Source organism: Chionomys nivalis, chromosome 13 (assembly GCF_950005125.1).
Source record: "Chionomys nivalis chromosome 13, mChiNiv1.1, whole genome shotgun sequence".
Classification (NCBI taxonomy): Eukaryota; Metazoa; Chordata; class Mammalia; order Rodentia; family Cricetidae; genus Chionomys; species Chionomys nivalis.
Genome location: NC_080098.1, coordinates 64,860,958 through 64,885,727, shown reverse-complemented (window position 1 = coordinate 64,885,727; position 24,770 = coordinate 64,860,958). Strand labels below are relative to the sequence as shown.

The following is a 24,770-nucleotide window of genomic DNA, read 5'->3' as shown; positions in this document are numbered from 1 at the left end:
TTTCATTATCAGACTTTATGGCTAAATTTATTTTTGAATCCAGAATTTAATTTGAATTTAAAAGTAAACTAGACAAGAGCTAGTTCCAGGACAGGAACCAAAAAAATAAATAAACTAGAGTGAAAAAGTTTTCTAAATTGACAGGATTATAATTTCTTGTGTTTTTGCTTGACTTTGGTTATATTTATGCAATGACTATGTTACTTTCAGTTATCAAAGGGCCTGTCACCAAAGAATTAATACTCTGATGAACTACTAGATAATGTCCTCTATCAGCCTATTCTGGAGTGGACTGTAGGAAGCTGGAGAAGAGTAAACTCAATGGGGAGCTTAATGAACTTAAGGGCCCATTGTCCTTATGACATGAGGAATGTGGATGACCAGAAAGCAGAATGGGGCAAAGCTTCTAAGAGAGGCATGAGTGGAGATAATGCAGAGATGTGGGTCTAGCAAAAGCCCGTCTGCTGTTGACAGTTATTAAGTTATCTTAAGGATAGGAATATCTGTCCTACCACAAACTACTCCCCATCCACATGCAGTAGAATTTCCCACACACACAGGAAAGAAGGCATCTTCCTACTTTCCTCCTGCCAACTCTTCCCAATAAGACTCGCTCTGGAATAGCTGCAAGTTCTATTAGGATAGAAGTTTGACATGATGACTGTCATATTTCAGGGAATAACTTTGTTTTCAAGAAATAGTTTAATTTTTGAAAAAATATTTATTATGTATTTAGTGTTCTGCCTGCATGTATCCCTGCAGGCCAGAAGAGAGCACCATATCTCATTACAGATGGTTGTGAGCCACCATGTGATTGCTGCAAATTGAACCTCAGAAGCTCTGGAAGAGCAGTCAGTGCTCTTAACCTCTGAGCCATCTCTCCAGCCCCCCTTAAGAAATAGTTTCTTAATGCCAGGGAGATAGTGACAGAATAGTTCTGTAAATTGATGCATTTGATTTGGTTTGTCTGTAAAGAAATAATTTTTAAGCTCTGAAATAATATTAAAAATTAAATTATGTTTTGATATTTGAGGGAAATTGTAATTACAGTATATTTAGTATAGGAAAGAATGGCCATAACCACTGATATCATTCATAGGCTGCTTATTCCTACCCATCAACTCTTCCTTTGCCCACCCCCGCCTCTTTGCCTTCACTGCTTTCCTTGCTCTGGCCTCTCTGTACTCTATGCTAACTTACATCCGAGAAAGGAAATGTATGCTTTGAACTACTGGATAGACTCACTTTATTTATTTATTTATTTATTTATTTATTTATTTATTTATGTCACTGCTCCAAAAATTACAAGATTTTAGGTTTTTAGTGAACACCCACTTTATTTAACTCTAAATAAAGGTGATTTATGTCTGTAGGTGTGGATTAAACTGGTTCTTCCTTGTGGAGGAAAATTATCTTCCGACTTTTACTTTATATATTTTTCAAATATGTGAAAGATAATTGATTTTTTAAAATTTAATTTATATGGGTTTTGCCCCTATGTATGTCTATGCGCCACATGCAAGCCCTGGTACCTGAGGAAACCATAATAGGGTTGGTTGTAAATGGCCATTTGAGCACTAGGAATTGAACCTGGGTCATTTGGAAGAGCAGCCAGTGCTGTAAACCCTACTGAGCCATCTCTCCAGCCCCATCTAAGTTGATTTGTATTAAGATAATAATTTCACTGTATCTTATACTCTTATTTATGTTTGTTTTGTTCACTTTGGATCAGAGTAATAGAACAGGCTAAGTTGCTATTTTTACTGGTAGATAGTGAATTACTACTGTTCGAAATTGGAAAATGTTATTAATATGGTATGTTTTTGATCCAGTTAATAATCTCCTTTGTTGGAGATGAGGAAAACAAGATTGTGAGCCTGAGTTCCAATAAAGGCAGTCGGTCCCCAGCTAGTGATCAGGTAGCAAGTTTGGATGTAAGTTCTCTAGGACAGTGAAGGTGCATTTCTCCTTGGAGTGCTGCTTCAGGTCCCATTAATCTGTACTGATGCAAGGCTCCTTCTAGTGAGACTGTTGTCATAACTATGTCTCAGATACCGTCTTCAAGCCTTTCTGTGTAACACATTAATCTTCACCATATCCCTGGGAAGATGTCCCAGAGCCCTTTATGACATATTCTTCTTGCCAAAGCCAGTGCTGCCCCCATCTGGCCTTCCAGAGTCTGTTCACCTCAGCTGCAGCAGCAGAGCTAAGGTTTCATCCCTTCTACTTTCTCTCCTTTTTACTCTACAGAATTCTCTATCTCTACAGAACTTCATGGATTGACAGGTTTTGAAGAGTAAATGTCAGAAAAGAGAAGGAAAATAAAAAGCTCATTGCTTTTCAATGTTTATTCCTACTGGGAAAAAGATTATGATGTAATGTTGTCAAAAAGATCACTACTTACGTTTGTATGTGAAAAAGTACTAAATTTCATCCTCTGATCAGATACACTGGCACTGGGGTTTCTGTTTATAATGTAGTCTGACAGTATATACTAGAAAGTTTTAAGTATTACAGGTTAAGTGTGATAATACCATATAATGATGTATGCTCATTGAAAGATGGTACCTTCAAATACAAACCTTTTGGGATTGAGGTTAGTTTTGCCTCAGCAATCCTGATATGGAATACTGTCACCCCTTCAAATGCTCCTGGTTCTATTCCATTGTTATCAAGAGGGTTTGCACTCATTTCTGTGAAATAAATGACATAACTCAGCACACCTGTTAAAATCATGAAAACTCATAATGCAGACAAGACATCTGAAGAATATTGGGAAAATGTGTCTTGGTACTCATTTCCACTCAGTATACCTACTTCTTTTTACTCTTTTTATTATTATTATTATTATTATTATTATTATTATTATTATTATTATTATTATTATTATACATTTTTATTGATATTTTTGAGCTCTACATTTTTCCCTGCCTCGCCCTTCCCTCTGCTCCAAACCTCCCCCAAGGTCCTTATACTCCCAATTTACTCAGGAGATCTTGTCTTTTTCTACTTTCTACTTCCCATGTAGATTCTGTTTGCTCTTTTTTCAACCGCAGAAACACTGTTTTGAATTTTGTGAACTGGAATATACAATAAATTCTTTTTTGTTTTTATTTGTTTTGAACTACTAAGTAGCATTACCTTCCAGTATGCCATGAGCTTGAAGATTTAGTCAGTTTATGATAATATTGCAGTAGGAAAAAAAAAACACCCTCTAAATAATTCAAGGTATTTGTGTTTTCTATTTTGTGATCTCCTAAATTTTGTGCTGTATGCACATGCTCATGGAGGCCAGAGCTTCATCTTGGAAATCATTCTTTAGATGCTGTCCACATTTTTAATGGTGTTTTAAATTGGCATAAATTAATTGCACATAGCCACCTTAGATTTGTTTGTTGAGATTTTGTTTTTCCTGCTAGGTAGGCTAAGCTAGCTGGCCACGAGCCATAGGTATCTGCACATCTCTGCTTGTTCAACTCTGGGATTATAAGTATACATCTACCATGCCCAACTTTTTAATGTGGATTCTGGAGATCAAACTCAGGTTCTCAGATATGTGCAGCAAGCACTTTACTTCCTGAGCTATCTCCTAGCTCTGCCTCTTAATTTTTAAAATATCATATAAAAATTATAAATAGAAATTTAAAAGAAATGTAAGAGGATGTTTCATAAGTACTAGGTTTTGATTAAGAGAACATATGAGCATGAACCTTGTCCAGGTGTTTGAAGGACTGTTGCAGGCAGATGGCATAGTTGTATGAAGAACAATACAAATAAAATAGCGAGACTTAAATTATATAATAAAATATTAATAGTCTTAAAATGTATCCAAAATTAGATTTGTATTCCAAATAATAAAAGAATTAATTTTGTACATATTTGAGTAATTTATACACTATATTCAAATACTATCTTTAAATTTAATAGGTTTTATTAATTAGGGTTCAGGTCCCAAAAGCAGAACAAAGTGTGTCACAAAGTTCTTGAAAAAGAGAGACAGCATCACAAAGCTTTCCTTTGTGTCCTGTAATTTTTCACACTTTAGTTTATAAGTAGCTTAGTAGATTGAAAGATTAATTTATGAAATTACTTTGAAAATTAATAATTTAAATTTGGCTGTTAATTACAATTTCAAGATGTCCCATTCATTGGGAAAACTTACCCAATACATGTAAAGCATTCATTCCTTTGAACGTGTCTTTTTGTATTTTCTTAACTTTATTATCATGAATTCTGAGTTCTGCTAATGATTTGGGAAGGTTAAGTGGAATTTCACTTAGTTGATTGTGGGATAAATACAGCCTTCTCAACTTCTTTGTGGTTAGAAAGGTTTTTGGGTGAATCTTTGTTAGCTTGTTGTTGTTCAGAATCAGAGCCTAAATAAAGCAGAGAAAGAAAGACGGTTTGAGGCAGTTATTCTCAACCTGTGGGTTGTGACCCCTTTAGGGGCATGGAATGACCTTTTCACAGAGGTTGCCTAAGACCATTGGAAAACACAAATATCTTCATTATGATTCTTAACAGCAGCAAAATTACAGTTATAGAATAGCAATGAAAATGATTTTATGAGTGGGAGTTACTACAACATGAGAAACTGTGTATTAAAGGGTCACAGCATTAGGAAGATTGAAAACCACTGTTTTGAGGGAATGGTTTGATTTCCTGATATTCTACAGTAATTAATCATGAAAATCTATAATTTCTACCATTTATATATTAACTAAAGATTTGTATTATAATTTCAGCCTTAAAAGTGTTAAGTTAGAACAGTACAGTGCTTTAATGTCTGGTACTAGTTAGATATAATCTCATTTTTTTAAAACTTTGAATTAGTTGTTAATACAGTCATAGTAACCATTCACATGGCAATATAACAATAAAGAAGATAATATACTTTTATTTTTCCCTCTGCTATATTGAATAATTTTTTATGTTTACCAACGGTGGTGGCAGGTTTCTTAGCATCTTTAGGATTTTTTTTGACCCTCTAATAATCTGGTTCTATCAAGTAGCATCTTGAGATTTCTTTTATAAACTTTGTCCTTACTCTGTTCTTCCTTTTGTTTCTAGACGAAGTCAGTATGTCCTACTGGAATTACCCAGAGTGTTTCTCCTTAGCACACACACTCTGGCTGTGCAGCAAACTCCTTCAAGGATGTGTTCACTCATTTTTCTCTTTGGCCGTTGTCTCTCTCTTTAATCACCCTCTTTCCTGACAAACTATGTTGTTAAAGGTTTCATCTGAGAAAGATTAATCCTGGGAGAAGAGGGGAGACTGTTTCTCGTTGCCATCCAGCAAAAATAGCTTCCTTTCTGAATATATAACAGCTGCGGATGTATTTCCCCTTAGTTAGCAGGAAAATGAGTTAAGAATTGGCTTTAACAACGTAGTGTATCACAAAGGTGGCTTATGACTTTTCCTTGACCCTAGGAGGTTAAATCTATTTTTCCTTTGAGTAGTACAGTACAGGACACAATGAAGAAAAATGATTTGGCAGTGAATATATACTTCAATAAGATCTTGCCATGGTGTTCAGGACTTATGTCTTTTGTCATTTATCCATTTGTTTTCTGGTTAAGATACGTAATTTTGGATTGTTGAAATTACATAAAAGGAATGATGAGTAATAAAACTAGGGTAAAAGCTTTTCTTCAACTTTTGTTCAGCTCTGTCAAATGCTGAATGACATAATGTCTGGCATGATGGGCTGGCAGAATAACCTGAGGTCAACTGTACTCAGTGTTGGCTTTTACACAAGGAACTAGCTGTCCCGCAGCCCAGATACATCACTAACAAACGGTGTAGAAGAAAATGTAGTGTGCAGTCACTGTAACAGCAGAGAGAAGTAAGTGGGGCGTGTCCCAGTCATTCTGTGTGCTGTCTTTTCTACGAGAGTACTAGCACCAAACAGGCAGTTTGAAATAGAACAGAGATTCCTAGGATGTCTAAAACATTTTGATTTCTCTTTTAAGACAGGAAATATATTAGATATTATAATTAGACTTTTATAATTATGCAGCATACCACTACTTCAATTATAAAGCAACTGTTTGTGAAAGTGCTTTCACCTGTAGCAATGACAAGTACTTCTTGTTATTCCTACTTGGGAAAGCAAGTAAAAAGAAGCACTTAAGCCCGGGAGTTTGAGGCCAGCCTGGGCAACAAACATATCCTATAAAAACTTAAAATAAGCTGGCAGTGGTAACACACTTTTTAATTCCAGCATTTGGGAGACAGAGGCAGGCAGATCTCTCTGAGTTCAAGGCCAGTCTGATCTACAGAGCGAGTTCCAGTATGGCCATGGACACATGAAAGTGGTTTCTGTCGGCACCTTTGGCCAGTCTACTCAAACTAGCCTGACAGTAATACTGGGCACAGCTGAGGAAATTCCTATCTTTGAGTAACAACTAACATGTACTTTCTTATTTAATTTTATAAACCATTCTACAAAATCCATGCCATTATTCTGCCCTTCTTACTGCTGAGGAAGGTAAGACTACTTTCTCTGTTATTTAGCTGATAGAGCCAAGAGCTGTGTCCAGGTTCACCCAACACCAGAACATTCACCCTTAACACAATACAATATACAAATTGACTTTAAAAATATTAAAGAGGACTAAAAATTTCCCAACATCTTTTAATGTATCATTTCCCAATGAAAAATGAAAGTTCATGTGGACTGAGTTCATAGAATACTCCTAAAATACAAAAAAATTATGTTAATTGAATTGGAACTTTTATGACTTTGATATCAAATGTAACGTTGGTTGTTCTGTGGTTATTTGAATATAGTCTCAAAGGTAGTAGAAGCATTCACAGGGCATATATATTTCCACATTCTTTTAAAATCACAAGTGTATATGCATATCCTTTCCCATCTCTGATAATAAAATAATGACCTCTCCTTTCTCCAAGTTTCTCTAATATCAAGTTAGTGGGATAGGCAAGGTGGGTCTTTGGTAGAATCCATTGTGTTATTGCTGACTTTCTTAATATTTGAGTAAGTCCTAGTATGGAAACTGCATTTTATTAAAATTTTATGAAGAACTTTTTTTCTTAACTTAAAGGCAAAGAGCAGTCAGAGTCCAGCTACCAAGTAGTACACCACTTAAATGTGAACTTTTGGGGAGGGTTAACCTAATCTCTAGGCTCTGGGTGCAACACCTTACTCATTATCCATTTGTGTGCCTCTAACATGATGAGAATGTATGTATTTGACCTGAGATGACAGAGAGGCAAAGTGACGTCACATCTTCCAGATATAGAATCTATACTTGGCTACTGTTATATACAGATAGGCCTATATGCAAGGCCTAGTATGATTATTAATTCTCTTCTTAGTATTTTACCTTCCCTAAAGATGACAGACTATATGTTTATTTTCTTTAGCACAGCCTGGGAGTATAGCTAAATGGCCTGGAAGAAGTAGTCATAGGCCGGGCAGTGGTGGTGCACGCCTTTAATCCCAGCACTCAGGAGGCAGAGGCAGGTGAATCCCTGTAAGTTCGAGGTCAGCCTCATGAGCTAGTTCCAGGACAGCTAGGATTGTTACACAGGGAAGCCCTGTCTCGAAAAAAACAAAAAACAAAACAAACAAAAAAAGTAGTCCTAGCCCCATAGCCCACCATACCAGACAGTATCAAGCTGGAGCTGTTCATCTAGCATGCCTATCCTCAGCTCAGCAAGACAAGGGCCAGGCTGACAAAAGCAGGTGACGCCTTCACAGCTGTGTCAGTGCAAAATCAGACTCTTTATCCAAACTTAATTTTAGATTAAGTCAGAAAGCCAGTAGTCCTATAAGGTTCAAAATCCTAGGCAATGTTAGGAAATTAAAATATTAATTGTATTTATTAATATATGAGGAGAAAATTCATTTTCTTTTACAAAGATCAAGGAAAAGATGACAAGCATACATATATTAGCCACCTAAATAAATATATCCTATATGCTATTGTTAAAGAACTATGAGATCTTAAGTCAGTGGCTTTGGGTGAACATTTCTTAATACTATATTGATTATTGGTGTAGATAAATATTTTTGTTTTGAAACAGGGTCACATTATGAAGCTCTGGCTGGCCTGAGATCTACCTACCGCTGCCTCCCAACTGCCAAGCCCTGGGAATAATTCTTTCCTTACTCCTTTTAGTGCATAGTGAGCCTTGTCATCTGACTAGATAGTAAGTAGCCTTTTACCTGGCTATTATTCTGTAGGCATTAATTGAATTAAGCTATAGTGTTTATTTGACTGAATACAAGAATTTTGCAGTGGGTCATCCATAGGAAAATAAGATTTCTTTATTGATGCAGTATAAGTAATCATTCCAACAGTGATAAGAATTTTCACTAAGTATTTGAAAATAAGAGCATATAATCTTACATAAAGTGAAGTGAGCCCTCTAAAATCATTTTCTTTAATTTCCTTAATTTTGTTATTTTGAAGGTCAACCATCCGAGTGTCAAATGGTATGTTGCTTGGGACCGAAGTCAAACCTGAGAAATAAACAAACATGTTACAGATGACAGACGTTCATGCTACAGATGAGATAGTACTACAGTAGAGATGTACATTTTTAAAATTTATGATCAGTAACATAGGACTTAGTAATTGTAAAAAAATGATAAATAACATTTTCTTTTGAAAGTTTCAATACTTTCCATGTAACTTTTTTTTATTTTTACAGGGTATCTGTCTGTCTTGAACCTCACTGATTCCAAAGTGAAATGCATGGTGGTAGGCTATGCTTGGCTTTGTTTAGAGATCACAAGCAACAGAAGCACAGCTATTCAATGCACTTAGACCGAAAATAATAGCTTTTTTGTGCAGACTTGCTGGTTAGTGAGAAACTGGAATATAAGGTTCTTGACCATTTTTTAAGAAGAACCAAAATGAAATTGATTGGGGTGGTACACACCTTTAATCTCAGCACTTCGAAGGCTGAACTAGGCAGATCTCTGTGAGTTCTAGGCCAGCATGGTCTACATAGTGGGACCCTGTCCAAAACACAATATAAAACAAGGGGGGGAAGCCCAATATGTAGAAAGTTATGATTAGAAAAATAGTTATGCTAGATTGTTTTCATGCATACTAACAAAATATAATCTTTTGCTATCAATAGTCAATTCTGCTAACTGGCTGTAAATATTATTTACAAGTCCTTCAAATATCTTGATTAGCATATAGATGTGAGATATAACTTACTTCATTCATCATCTACAGTAATAAAGAACAAAGCGATTTAACGTATCACTTTTCTACCCTTGTGCCTTTAGTTTCCATTTTCCTTTGTAGAAACAACAGCTGCCTTTGTCATCTCAGAACAAGGTTAAGATGAGCACTTCTAATCTTTGTCATCTCAGAACAGGGTTAATATGAACACTTCTAATCTTTGTCATCTCAGAACGAGGTTAAGATGAGCACTTCTAATCTTTGTCATCTCAGAACGAGGTTAAGATGAACACTTCTAATCTTTGTCATCTCAGAACAAGATTAAGATGAGCACTTCTAATCTTTTTGGAGATTATAATTACACCATTTTCCTCTTCTACTTCCTCCCTTCAAGCCCTCCCACGATCTCTCCCCTTGCTCTCTTTCAAGTTTATATCCTCTTTTTCTTTAATTGTAATGTATGTATTCCTAAATAAATAATACAATCTGCTCAGTCCATATAATGTTGACCTATATGTATGTCTTTTTAGGGCTGACCGCTTGGTTTCTAGTATTTTAGAGGTAAGAACAAAAAGGCTCAGAAATTCAAAAGTATCTTTGACTACATAGCTAGTTTGAGGCCATCTTGGGCTATATAAATATTGTCTCAAAAGAAGAAAAGGGGAGAAGAGAGAAGGATGGAGGAAGGGAACAGAACCAGTCCAGGAAAGAAGCCAGGTTGGCTATATCTGATATGGGCATAATAGAGCTGATATCATGTCACCTTGTACCCTGAATGCTAGCTGTGGATATACAGAATTTAGCATTTGCTTCTCTGTTTTTTTGTTTTTGTTTTTTTTTTTTGTTTGTTTGTTTGTTTTTGTTTTTGTTTTTTGTCTTGCTTTGGTTTAGTTTTTCCTTGCTATTTCTTTTCCCTTTCTTTTGGAATGGGAAAGTATACTGTGTGTCTCTGTATCCTGGAACTGTTTAATTTCTTATCTGTTTTACAAGGACTCACAGGTAACAGTTTACTTTGACTTGTAGGAGATCTTAAACTTGGGTTTTTGAGCAATATTAGAATTGTTAAGACTATGACACTCTTTGAGCTGAACTGAATGCAGTTTGCATTATAAGGTGGACATGAGCCTTTTGGAGATCAGAAATACAATATGAGGTCTAAAGGAATGTGTTTGGATATCTAACTTAAAACTAACTCGTCTTGATTGTCAACTTGATTAGATTATGAAGTGTACCTCTTGGTGTGTCTGAGGGCAATTTTAGATAGGATTAATCAAAGGGACAACCCACCCTGAATGTGGGTGGCACTCTCCCTTACTGAAGAGGGAAAATAAGGAAAAGATAGCTAGTACAGACATTCATTCTTTCATTGTCTTTGCCTCCTTTGCTTTGTTTCTTCAGTGTTTTTCCCTTGCTTCCCCACCCTTTCCCTGTCCCCTGTCATTCCTCTCCTGTCTTGGTTGCCAATATGTGAACTGCAATATACAGCTATCCAAAATTTTTTAAATGTTTATTTATTTATTATGTTTACAGTATTCTCAGTATTCTGTCTGCATGTATGCCTGAAGGCCAGAAGAGGGCACCAGATCTCATTACAGATGGTTGTGAGCTACTATGTGGTTGCTGGGAATTGAACTCAGGACCTTTGGAAAAGCAGGCAGTGCTCTTAACCACTGAGCCATCTCTCCAGCCCCCAGCTACCCAAAATTAATGGTTCCTTTCTTAAGTTATTTTCTTGTTATATTATTGTGTTGTAGCACAATGAAGTTACTGAGCAAAAATGATAAATTTTAATTAGACCTCCTTAGTTTAATCACTTCTTTCTAGAAAGTTCTAAACCCAAATTATTCATAACACCAAGCACATTATTGCATTTTGAAAATATAAAGATTTCATGAAATGTACATGACCCATTTTATTGTTCTGGGTGGGCACCGTATTTTCTACTGTATCATTTTATTGCCGAGTAAGTGTAGGGTTGATCTTTTGACATTTTGAGTTGAATTAAAATGAAGGAAATTTTAAAAATGAACTGCTTAGATCTGAGAAGAGAAAGAAATCCTTTCTATGTAAGGTCCCCCTTTGCAAGGCCATGGTGGCACCTGCCTTTAATCCCAGAACTTGAGAGGCAGAGGCAGGTGGATCTCTGTGAGTTCGAGGCCACCCTGGTCTACAAGAGCTAGTTCCAGGACAGGCTCCAAAGCCACAGAGAAACCCTGTCTTGAAAAACAAAAAAAAAGTCCCCCTTTGTGTGTGTGCGCATTTGTGTTTGTGTGTGTGTGTGATTTTTTTCTTTTTTCTTTTTTTTAAGCAAGGTTTCCCTGTGTAGCCCTGGCTGTCCTGGAACTTGCTTTGTAGATCAGGTTGGCCTAGAACTCAAAGATATCCTCCTGCCTCTGCCTCCCAAGTGCTGGGATTAAACAGAGCTCTGTCACCAACCAGCTCCTTGTTTTCTTTTTATTCTGAATTTTTAAATAAGGGTAGAATGCTTTGCAGTCTGCTGGACTATCCACGTAAACATTTCTCTGCCTGTTTGCAGTTCTGGAATCAAGACTGGGTACTGAGGAGGCAATCTGCCACCACCTCGTTTTTCTTATTCCTTACATGAGGGTCTCTGTTTTACCTAAACTGGCCTTGAACTCACAGTCCTCCTTTACTGATTTCTAAAAGTGTGGACTAAAAGCCTGGTCTGCTACACTCACCTTCCACCTAAAAGTGTAAACAAACCATTTTGCAGTGACTGAATAGAGTTTTGAAAGTTCAGTGACTCCTTTTTTTTTTTAATCCTCTTAACCTTTTCAGAATAATAATATTCTTCAAAACAAAATTGACTGCTGTCCTTACCTAGATCAGAGCAGTGGACAACTCGAGAGTAACATTGGCACCCAAATGGACATGTTGGAAACAAATCAAAAGGGAAAAAGGGGTTCACTGGCTCTTTTGTTGGAAAAAGAGAATTGTTATCGTCGTCATCATCTGTGTCTTCCATATCCTTCAACATCATATTCTTCAGTTCTGTGTGTGAAGGGCTAGAGAAGGGTTTGGCAGAGCACACAGCCAAGAGCAGTAGCATCATATACTCCTTCATGTTGTCCTGTGTAAAGTTCAACCTGGCATTCAGTAGACATTGGGTATGAAATTAGAGTTTCAACAGATACAAATTCTTTTATATACATTTCTAGTGTTGGAAAGAGCATGACAAAATGGCATTCTTACCCATTGCTATGTAGTGTAAGATTAAATACATAAAACTTTTTAAGCACAATTCAGCATATGCTTTTGGAGGGAACTTCAATAAATCTATTAATTTAAACAGCCAGATCTGTTCATTAATGGTGTGTGCTCATCTTAGCAATACTTAGGACTCTGGAACAAATTTTACTGGGAAGTGCAGGCTTAACCTCTTGATACTTTGAAATAAATTTTAGTAAAGGAAGTTAAAATTAAGTACTTAGATTTGACAAGAGAAATGGTCTCTGAATGAGATTCCTTTGTTTAATTTTTATTTTGAATTTTTAAAATAGCCTCATCTCTAGAAATAATTCCAAAATGCATAATAGAATTCTTTTTTTTTTTTTTTTTTTTTTTGGTTTTTCGAGACAAGGTTTCTCTGTGGTTTTGGAGCCTGTCCTGGAACTAGCTCTTGTAGACCAGGCTGGTCTCGAACTCACAGAGATCCGCCTGCCTCTGCCTCCCGAGTGCTGGGATTAAAGGCGTGCGCCACCACCGCCCGGCTAGAATTCTTTGTAATAGGAAAAATTAAAGACAGTTCTGTTAATTAAAGGAAAATATAGAATGTATTTGTCAAGTGAACTATTTTAATCTACAAAATGTTTCCAAAGATACTTTAAAATATAGATTACTTTCTATTAAATAAAAAAGCAAAACTTTAAAAATCCTTAGTTAGACTAAGTAAAAAAAAACTAGTATAAATAAATCTGGCCAGTTATAAACTACAGTGATAGAACTATGGATAAAGTGTTTGTCTTTATTAATTTTTTTTAAAAATACAGTTTTACATATCCCAAGCTGGCCTAGAACTCACTAAGTAGCCAAAGATGATCTTGTACTCCTGATTCTCCTGTGTCTACCTCCCATGTGCCAGGATTCAGGGTTGCACCGCTAGACCTGGTTTATGTGATGCTGGGGATCAAAGTTAGGGTTTGATACCCACTGGACATCCCCAACCCTGATGACTTTCTGTCTTCTTCTATTCCTTTAATTTTATAAGCAATAAATATTTCTTTTATAATTAGGAAAGTAAGTTTAAAAAATTGTCATGACTAACTCTATTCTCAAAACCATTCCATTGCTAATACCTATGCCACTTTCCAAGGTTATCCTCAATGGCCCTTAGACAATGTGGACATTTCCCTTAACTGATTGCCTTTTTACCCTACCAAACCTCATTCTCATCATTGGTAACTTTTTCCACACTGTGATTGGATATTTTTATTTCCAACCTATTCTGTTATCTAATACCCCATCTTGACCATCTTATGACCAGACTATTCTGTTGTTGTTCATTGTTTCACTGAGTTTCATCTGGTTGAATAGTTGTCTCTGATAGATGCAATGTTGGTTTTTTTTTTGGGGGGGGGGTGTGTTTTAAAGCTTATATAAAATTGTAATGTAAAAATGAGAACCTTCAGAGCATGAATTCATTACCATCTGTTGTCTGATATTACCATACGTACATTTACTTATAATTTGGGAGTCATTCTTACTGTTATTTTGTGGTTTGAAACAGGTTCTCCCTATATATAGCCAGGTTGACCTGTAGGAGATCCTTCTGCCTCAGTCCCAAATGTTGAAATTGTAGGAATCTGCCACCATCTATGAAATATGTACATTCTTAGACATTTTCAAAGATTAAAAATCATAATGAAATCATCAAAAATAGGTGTATCCCGGTAGTATCCATTAGCAAAAACAAGTTTTAACATGAATATGTGTATATACCCATATATATATATACATTCATTTTTTTTTCACTGTTAAGACAGAAGGCTCTATAGATGGTCTCTTAACCTCCATCACTTAACAGTCTGCATTGCATAAGTGTCAACAGTGATTCAGTATGAGAATTCTATTCAGTCATATCTCGCCCAGTTTCAGAATACCTGATCCTTGAGTCAGCTGTTAACTGTGTCCCAGAACCCAGAAATCAACTTTTATATCTCTGTGTGTTTGCCTTTTCCTGAATTTAAAGATCAGATATGGAGCTGAGATGATGTTGATGTAGTCAGGAAAGAGTTTGCTGTGCAAGCATGAGAATCTGAGTTTGAACCAGACATGGAGGTGCATGCTTGAAATCCCAGCACTGAAGAAATGGAGAGAGGTGGATCCCTGTGGCTCACTGGCCAGCCAGCCTCGCCTAGTCAGTGAGTTCCAGACCAACAAGTGACCCTGACTCAAAGTAGGGTGGATTGTACCTAAGCAATAGCACTCAAAGCTGTGTTCAGTTCTCTGTGCTCGAGTACACACACACACACACACACACACACACACGAAAGCACACGTGAGATGACTGTGTGACAAGACTTACAAATTTTACAATTGGGGGCATTGTGCTGGCAATAAGGGCCCTTTGGCTTTTATTGGACAAGATCACATGTATTTTTAACTATTGTCCTGTTTGCTACTGTGGAATCTCCCTTCTTGGATCTCTTCTACAAGCCCTTACATAGGGTTGTAGTGACTGTCATTTTCAGAATCATTTTGTTCTTGTCTCTGATGCTCATCTGCTTCCCTACCTGTGACCTGTTGTTACAGTGTTTGTTTTGGTTATTTGAGACAGAATTTCATTGAATAGCTCGACTGGCCTAAAACTTGCTCCATAGGCCAGGCTGTCCTTGAACTTAGGGCATTTCTCCTGCCTCTGACTCTGGAATACTGTGTTTATACGTATGAGTTACCACATCTGGTTTCATTATGTGTTTTTACCTCACACCTTTTTGTGGTTCTCCAGTTCCTTAGTGTTAATATCAACTTAGACTCAAGTTCCAAAACACTTTTTCTCTAGAAATTCAACTTTTAGTCTTTAGCTGTCTTAAAATCACTAATTCTTACTTTTTCAGGTTTTTGTTTTTGTTTTGAGACAGTCTGTCTCCAGGCTGATGAGGAAATTTGTAACTGAGGAGGACCTTGAACAGCTAGTGTATCTGTCTCCATCTCCCAAAGGCTGGAGATTGAACCTGGGGCTTCATGAATACTAAGCAAGCACTCTATCAACTGAACTATATTACAGCCCCTTTGGTGTATTTCTTTGATCAGCCTGACACTGCAGCTTTGCCGGATGCACAGATACTCTTACTTTAGTAATTGGAAGCTTGTAATTGCAGTGTCATTTGAAGACCTGTCTTTGGCATAGCCTGGTTTGAGGTTGCCAGAGTTAGTAATTTAAGTGATCATGTCTTGTTTTTGTTTGTTTGTTTCGTTGTTAAGAGTTTGTTTGTTAGTTGTGGGTTTTTGTTTGCTTTGGTGGGGTTTTATTGGTTTGTTTTTGTTTTTGTTTTTTGAGATAGGGTCTCATGTAGTCCTAGTTTTCCTGAAAATTGCTACATAGACCAAGCTGGATGGTCTACAGAGAGAAGCCTGCCTCTGCTTCTTGGGTCTAGGATTAAAGACATGCACCACCCTACCCAGTCAGTGGGTGTTTCTTAAGCATTCATGTGTCCCAAGCATTATGTTGGATCACTTAATGGGTAAGGTAGAACATATCTTTCTCCTGTTCCTCCTCTCCTTTTGAAACTGGGCATAGTGGCACATAACTATAATCTCAGCATTATGGAATCTGAGGCAAGATCATGAGTTTGAAGCCAGTCTAAACTATATTGGGAATCCTAGGACAGCTTGAGCTACATTGTAGGACCCTGTCAAAAATAACATAATAAAAAAAAGGATACTCTTAGCCGGGCAGTGGTGGCACACACTTTTAATCCCAGCACTCAGAAGGCAGAGGCAGGCAGATCTCTGTGAGTTCCAGGCCAGCTTGGTCTACAAGAGCTAGTTCCAGGAAAGGCACCAAAGCCTTGTCTCAACCCCAACCCCCCAAAAAGGAAAGGAAATAAAAAGGATACTCTTGAATATTAAATGATTTAACGGCAGTGAGGGAAAGCTGGCTGTGGAGATTACTGAGTGAGTCAAGTGCTTACTATGCAACCGTGAAGAACTGAGCTGTTATCCTCAGCACACACATGAAAACTGCACGTGTTGGCACATAGCTATAACCCCAGAACTCAGCATGAGTAGGGAAAATCCCGGGTGGATTCCAGGGACTCTCTGGATGGCCAGTCTAGTAGAAATGGCAATCTCCAGGTTAAGTGAGAGACCCTGTCTAAAACATGAGGTGAAAAGCAACACCTGATGTTGATTTCTGGCCTCCATTCGTGCTTGCGTGGCTGAGCATACCTGTTCATAGACATACACAAGCATACATCATGGGCACACACACTCTCCAAATAAATAAACCAATAGTCTAAATTAGTGACATTCTTAAGTGTTTTTCCCCTTTTAATAATCCTTTTGAAACCAACAAAGAGATTAAAATGAATATAATGCCATATAAATGAGTTAGATTGAAACCTTCTCACATATAGTTTTTTATTGTTGTTACATTTAACATTGTAAAAATTTTTTGTTTTTTGTTTTTTTGCTGTGTTGTGAGACAAAGATATTCTGTATAACCCAGTCTGGTTTTAAACTTGTGATTGTCTTGTATTGCCATGTCCAGTGTTAAAATATTTGAAATTCCAGTCTGACAACAAAAATCATTGCTTTAATCCTAAATATATGCTTGCCCTCTTCTACCCTTTCTCTAGCATTCTACTGACAGCATACATGGCACAATTTTCCAAACAGATTGTTCTCGTTCATTAGTTTCTCCCAGAAGACAAAGAAAAAAATACCTACCTATAAAAATGTTTGGAAATTCACAGTGTTTTAGGACTCTAGCCCCATTTTCTAGGTTATAGAAAATGAAAATTGGGGTTTATTAAGTCGTCTGATTGTTTTTGTTCAAGTCTTTTATTGTAAAATCTGAATTACTTGGGCTTTAGCTTCCATATAAAAGCCAAAACTATTTTAACATTAAGGTATTTGAAATATAGAACTAAGAAAACTATGGAAAAATTTAAAGTATATGTAACAAGAGGAGTGTGTTAGAGTGCCAGAGTAGATGCCAAGAGCACATGTTGATTTTCCATGTGGGCTGGCAGCAGAGTTGAGGGCTGGACTCATTTGTATGTGTTCCACATGCTGGTGACAGAGAGTCCTCTAGCCTGCTCGCCTCCATGAGCTCAAAGAAATTCCCCAATGCTGAGTGAAGATTTAAGCTGAGGATCAGATTGGGTATGAGAAGCTGGATCTACAGATAAAGAAAAAGCACAAGGCACAGAACCAGAAAGCAGAACAATGATGGATATGCTTCTCTTGCACATCCTGTCTCAGGTTTACTAAGCATCAGCTGAAATCCCTCCTGACTTCTTAGAATGGTAATATTCATGACTATCTCTTTGTAGAGAAGTATGAATTGATACTTCTTCCTGTTTGTTTCAGCATTTTCTGTTACAGTGGAGGAGGCTTGCCATTGGTAACTAGTGGAAGCAACCAGCTCCTAAATGGCAGTTTATCTTTTTCCTGGTGAGAAGTACAGATCTGTATATTCATAACCTGCCACCTCAGTGATGGAGGTTCCAGAACAGTCTGGACCATGCTATATTAGTAATGCCAATGAAAGTACCCCTAAGGAACACACCACCTTTAGATCTCTGGCCACTGGTGCTTACTTATGGCTATTAGAAAATCTTTGTATTGAGGACAGAAATACCTTCTTAATAGTTCTGTATGCTAGTTTTATCTATTGTTAGCCATTTTTAAAAATATATATCTTTCTGGTTTTTTTTTTTCTTTTTTTTTTAGTCTCAGTTGCTTGTAAAGAAAACAGAGGCCAACCTTGGTACCCTGAGGAATTGCCCTCTGATGTTACTGGATCTCTGCTGTAGATCTGAGGAGTCCATGAGAAGATCCTAAACCTCTGTTGGTCAATCTGCACAGCTGTTCACAACTGTTTGCAGGGCATAAGAGAGAGCACTGCAGTCCCGTCTATTATGTAGAAAGAGTAGTGAAATAGTATTTGTTTTGAGCTTCTTACGACAGTTCAAAGTCAAGTTTATTAGTTTTGGCAGCTTTTAGACTACTATTTTTAAAAACTTTTAAAAATATTTATATCTCAGGAAGACTCAATATTCTCCTGATTTAGACAAGTTTTATCCGTGTTTCTACTTATGAAAAGCTTTGGATTTTGGTCTCAAGTTCTAGTTTTAATAAGAAGACTCTTGGGAGTACTATCCCAGTGCTACTTCCGTTACTAATAAATCAGAACCATTTAGAGCTGAGAGAGAGCTCTAGACATCACTCCCAGGAGCTCTGAGAAGAGGAAGTTTAGGTTCTGGGTTTCTAGAACTCCCAGGAGGTAGCAGAGCTTAGGCAACTTCCTCACACCCACTTCTAAAGCTTCCACCCATGCTCCAAGTAGATTTTCATCTCTCAAAGTCCCTTCTAAATAGTGAACCAACTTTCCTCTGAAACAGACATGGCTTTCTATTTGCCACTTAACTGTCTGTAAGCTTGAAATGAAAATCTTGTCTAAGGGGGATGCTCTTTTCTCTTACTACCTTATTAGGTAAATAAGTCAGTGTATTTTTAAATCCTATGTTTCAAGGTCTACTTGACAACTAGGCTTAAATATTTCAATTCACAGATCTGTTGTAAGCTCCAGGATAGAAATGTGACATGATATGTCCTAGGTATCTGAGAGAAAATACAGACTACATTCAAGTATAATCAAGGCCTAGCCATACTCTTGAATACCTTAAAAATCAAACCATGCACTGGCAAACTTAAAGCACTATTTGTTTACAGATACCAATACTGCTTAAAGCAACACCTTTAATTAATTTTACCTTGGAAATATAAATGGCATTCTAATTAAAGAATTGGCTGTTTTTCTTAGGTACCAATTTTTCTCTTACCAGCTGTATTCAACACCCTAATTGCTGTTTTAAAAACAAAACATTCCTGCCTTTCCACTTTTTAAAGATTTCCTGCAGTGCTTGTAAAGTTAATCTGTTTTGTCTCAAGACTCAGGTCAGGTATCATGATACTCATTTTTCATGCAGTGGTTAGTCGTAACAAGAGGCTGCATCGCTTCCATTCTTTCCACTGCTACACTCTAGTGCTTTCTGCCAAAACCAAACAAAAAACAGCAGCTCAGATACTTTCCCATGAGCTGGGCTTACACTGCACTGCCTCCCTTTCTTTTTCTTTCTTATTCCTTCCTTCCTTCTTCCTTAACACAGTGATTCTTGATTGGATTGCAAGAAAAATGAAATAATAAAGCATGCTATTTTTATAGCAATAGATAAGATAAACAGAAGCCCCTCAGGTTCTTTGTGACTCAGTCCTTGTAGCATGTGGCCACTGTTTTCATGGCTGCCACACCTCTGAATATATTATCATGAAAGAATACTAAGTTCTATTTATTGTTGGGAGAAGAGTGGAGAGAGTATTCTTTAATCTTTTAGATCTAAGATATAATAAGTGTGCTTTGTGAAAGGACAAAGGAAATCCCTGTGTTATTCTAAGTATGAGATTTATAAAAAGAAGTCTCTAAACATTTCATACAGAATACAGACCTGCTTAAACTATTGTTGATAGGTATTCTTTCTTGAAATTATGTTGATTTCTGTCATAATTGCCCAGTACCATTTCATTGTATAAGAAACATTTATCAAAAAATGGATTTTCAAAGTTATAAATAAAAGTGACATTTGAATAATTCACATTTTAAAAAACAGTATCATAGGTTTACATAGTAAAAGACTTTCATTTAATATATCTGACATGCTCAAATTTCATTAAGATTAATTATTAAAATAATATTGTTCTCAGAAGATTGTGTAAGATGTTTGTTTACTTTTTAATATCAGTCATGTTAACATTTATATAAAACATTAGTGACAGTTTTTCACTGTTTTCCAAAATTAATATAAAATTATGTATAAAATTACATAAGACTAAAGTAACTTCAGTTACAAAATTTAGAGGCTTTTTTTATAATGTATATTCTAAGGATCTATACACTTATGGTTTAAATTTTACCATATTATTTACAAATATTTATTAATAACATAATGCTTCCTTAGTATTAACAATAAAATAACTGTACACTGGTACATGTAATACAGACATGAAAACATACCTTGTCAGGAAAGAAGTTCTCTTCAAAGAAGTTATCCACCCTGTACTACTTAGCTACAATGCAAGTTCCTTAAGACTCTTTAAGAAGAAAAGATAAAGAAGTGTTACATTTAAAGAAAAGGAAAAAACAGCCTGCCTAACACAGCCTCTGGTGAGGCTGCGTCCTGGGTGATACTGGAATAAACTGCTTCCACAGATTAGTCCATGTTAGTACTGAAGAGCAAGATTAAAACTTGTTACTGCTCATATGTTTTCCATCACTGTTTGTATCGTAGCCAAAACTTCTAGCTAAACTCTAGACGTCTACTGGAAGATTTGGAAGTTTAAAAAAAAAAAAGAGAGTTTAATAATTCATGGCAAGTGGCCATTGAAGCTGTAGTCATTCACTTTAGAAAACTTGATTTGAGAGTACTTTATGAAATTCTAACATGAATTAATACTTATAAATTAGTTTTTAAAACCACTTGCCATTTATAGGCTAATAAAGCATTTATCAGTCTTACTCAGTAAAGAACACCCACATTATTGAACTGTGAACCCAAAATTTACATGTATCTTAATAGCCATGATTTTGTTTTCTCATATTGACTGGAGCTATTATGTTAAGCAGATATCTCAAGACTGTTTTTTTTTAAGCTCTTAACCCTGTGATAGGCATCTTAAGGAGCTGCAAGCCAGGCTCTGCAAACTGTTTCCTGGCTCTGTGTCTGTTCTGGTATAGATAGCGTACAAGTCCAGGTAACTCCTACACCTTTCCTTGCGAGAGTCTCAGCTCTGTTCTCATTGCCATTGACTAAAAAGAGAATCATTTTCCCCCATTCCACTCCGTGAAATTGCCCAGCTCCACAGCCATTAAGCTTCTCTGGCTCGAGGGGAAAGACTCAGTTGGTACAGGTGATCCTCCCGTCACTTAGGTGAAAGACTCATCTTTGAACCTTGGGTCTGACATCACAGGCAGCTCAGCACGCCCATTCACTGTGTCCTGGTGCTGCTGCAGCCCTCTCACCACCATCTTATTTGCAGTAGAGTCAGTTATTCACTGACGTTTTTGTTGTAAATATACATGTGAATTTGATGGATTGGGAACAGGATGAAATTATGAACCGTACTTTGTTAATCCTTGTGCCCAGAGCAGCTAGCATCTGCCTGAATTACATTAGTGCACGGTCACGAAAAGGAAGCTCACGAGTGAAATACAACTTGTCCTCAACAATGACTTGTTCTGTATTTTAATATTTTATTGAAACATATGTTGAAAGAGATAAACATACCATAATGGTACAGCTCATTGAATTCTAAGTCTTGATCAAGAAATCTGAACCCCTTTCTCGTCTTTCCCAAGAAAGATATTTCAGCATCATAGTTTGTTCTTGAACTTTATACACATGCACTCACATTATACATTCTTCATGTCTCTACCTTTATTTTCCATTTAACATTATGGTTTTGAAAGCCACCCATGTCGTTGTGGTTGGTTGTCAATAGTTCATTCTCACAACTGTATTGTAGGAATGTGCTACACATTAACATACTCAATAGAGCTGATTATTTTTTGAAGAATTGTTATGAACATTTTAAAATTTCATTATTTGAGTCATATATATGCATTTTAATGAGGTTGAAATTGCTGAATCTCAACTTCCCCCAGGGTACAGCAAGGTGGGACTGAGGAGTTCTCTTCTCATGTCAGCAGTAGAAATGCAACTGTGTATCTCCTCTTGCGTTCTGAGAAAATAACCTTTGGATATGACCCCTCAGGTCTATGGAGAACTTAATTCTTTTTCTTTTTGTAAGTTTGGGTTTTCCCCCAACCTCTCTTTTGTGTTTTGTTCTAAACATTGGAGTCCGAGATGTATTAGAACAGTATCCTTAAGTAGAAGTTATAGTTATAGAGCCGGGCGGTGGTGGCGCACGCCTTTAATCCCAGCACTCGGGAGGCAGAGGCAGGTGGATCTCTGGGAGTTCAAGGCCAGCCTGGTCTACAAAGAGCTAGTTCCAGGACAGGCTCCAAAAACTACAGGGAAACCCTATCTCGGAAAAAAAAAAAAAAAAGTTATAGTTATATTATGTTGTAAATGAGATAAACTACTAAACTTAAAAAGTAATATTTTTTTTTACTTTGTGAACAGAAAAGTTGTCTGCCTTAAAAACTGTATAATATGCTAAATTTGATCTATATACCAGTGCTTGTGAAAATAGAAATACATAACTAATGCTGTGCTCACATGATTTCCAAGACAATACCTGTAGTTCTTCTGGTGTAGACATGGACTGCAGAGATCAAAGTCCATAATGCAAGCTAAAATAAAGAAGGGCCTGAGAAACTGTCTCACAGAATTAAGAGCTTAATAGGTAAAGTAAGTTCTATAGGAGCTGGGACATAGGTGGGCTGTGAGCACACACAGTGCCTGCCAGCACTTTGCATTTTGGTGGCTAACACTCCCTCACCTTCTTACAAAACTAGAAAAGATAATGGTAGTATGGAGGAAATTGAGGTGAGATGACAGGGTGGGTGAAGACTGCAAGGGTGTATATCATAGTTTTTGGTTTTTTTTTTTTTTAATGTCTAAGGATGCTGTGCATAATGGTTCAGGTCTTTGATCCCAGCACTGGGGAGGCAGAGGCAGGTAGATCCTTTAGAGGACATCCAGAGCTACTCAGAGCTACCCTGTTTCAAAAAACAAAAGCAAAGCAAACAAAACAAAAGCATGTCCAAGAACTCTGAATTCTAGGATGTATATTTGCATACCACAAGGTTTTGACTTGTTTGTTTCTCTTAAGACAAGATCTCTCTACCTCAAACTGGCCTAAAATTTGTGATTCTTCTTACTCAGCCTCTAACGTACCACAATTACAGGCTTGTACTACCTTGCTTGGTTAATATCCTAGGATTTTGTGTCTAGTAAATACCCACAAAAACTTTTGTGAAGGTTCAGGTTTTGTGGATCATTTTCATATTTATGTTTCTTATGGAGATCAGGCATATTGATCAGGAATTTATAACTATAGATAAGCAGTATTCAGTCTGAAACTGGATTTAGAGCATATGGCTTTAACAAAAAAAGAAATATCAAGAAATCTTTCAGCTAAGTCCAAATTCTTAGCATATCTTGAATAATGCTATCTAGTAAAACCAACCTGAAGTCCTGCCTGGCACAATTCTGGACTTGATAGTAGGTATTTCTTCTCTCTTCCACTACCCTAACCTTTCATGGGTTTACTACTGCAGTGATAATTTATGGGACAGACCTCACTCTTATTCCCTTGTTTGAGGTTTTCATGTTATGAAAGATGAATTTTCCCATCAATCGTCATATAACATAAACCTAATAGAATTTATGAATAATAAGAGTTTATACAATAAAGTTTAGCTTATTACAGTGTGTGGATGTGAAATACTGTTAAATATCTCTGGTGGTTTGAATGAGAGGAACTCCTGTAGGTTATGGTATGCCACTGATTGGAGAGCATGTAGAGCCTTTGGTAGGTAGAGTCTTGCTGGAGGAAATAGGCCTCTTGGGGCAGGCTCTGTGTGTTTATAGTTCCTTCTCACATCATGTTTGCTCTCCGATTCATGCTGGTAGTTGAGAATGTGATTTCTCAACTTCCTTCTCCAACTGCCATTTCCATTTTCTGTACTTGCTGCCCTACTGCCCAGCCCGTCCCTCTGGAACCAGAAGCCAAAGTAAACTTCCCTCTGTAAGTTAGCTAGGCCATGGTGTTCTATCACAGCAACAGAGGACTAATTACTGCAATCTTAAAATGTGTCTTTGCTTTGAGAAATCAGTACAAGAAGCACTCGTATTTTAAATAAATAATCCCAGCTCGTTCCTTTGGGAGGACCTGAGAGCAGTGAGCACAGCTAGCCTTCAGGTTTGGTTTCCAAATGCCATTTCCCACTAGAAGCAATATCATGCCTAATAGTAGACATGTGAACTTCAGTTATTTCTTAAACCTCATACACTATGGTGGAGGACCCATTGGGACGTCTGAGATGTGAATATGGATGGTGTACTTGATAATACTGAACCAGCATTCTTTTGGGGGGATTATGTAAAAATAATAATTGACCCAATTGTAAGGAAATCTTGTTTTTAAGTGATTCTTACTGAAGTATGTTCTGAAATCCCAGATTCATTCCTGACTAGTAGATAAATGGATAGATACAGATAGAAATGTCTGATTATATGTATGGATAGTTATAGATTTAGATGCAATTGAGTGGGTTGATGAATAGTCACAGATATGGAAGCAGAAGCAGATGAAATAAATTAAAACAAAGTTAGTTGGTATGTGTGAGTGAAGAGCATAAAGCTGCACATTAATTTTTTAACTTTCCTATA

General features: G+C 36.8%; 2 protein-coding genes across 4 annotated transcripts in view; one reads left to right on the top strand and one right to left on the bottom strand.

Moving 5' to 3' along the window:
- Aspn (asporin) overlaps positions 1–20,692 on the bottom strand; it is a 29,836-nt gene extending 9,144 nt beyond the window's left edge. Inside the window, exons 1-6 of one of the 3 annotated variants that reach the window (XM_057787183.1) lie at positions 20,429–20,692; positions 13,893–14,001; positions 12,010–12,275; positions 8,380–8,492; positions 4,163–4,376; positions 2,583–2,693 (exon numbers count right to left, since the gene is read on the bottom strand). In XM_057787183.1, the coding sequence (XP_057643166.1) occupies positions 2,583–2,693; positions 4,163–4,376; positions 8,380–8,492; positions 12,010–12,253 (682 nt within the window). In that variant the 5' untranslated portion in view covers positions 12,254–12,275; positions 13,893–14,001; positions 20,429–20,692. The remainder of the gene's footprint in view (positions 1–2,582; positions 2,694–4,162; positions 4,377–8,379; positions 8,493–12,009; positions 12,276–13,892; positions 14,002–20,428) is intronic. The other 2 variants (XM_057787182.1, XM_057787184.1) reach the window with 2 other exon arrangements.
- The window catches only part of Cenpp (centromere protein P), a 196,844-nt gene that overhangs the window by 94,754 nt on the left and 77,320 nt on the right, over positions 1–24,770 (top strand). The window lies entirely within an intron of this gene.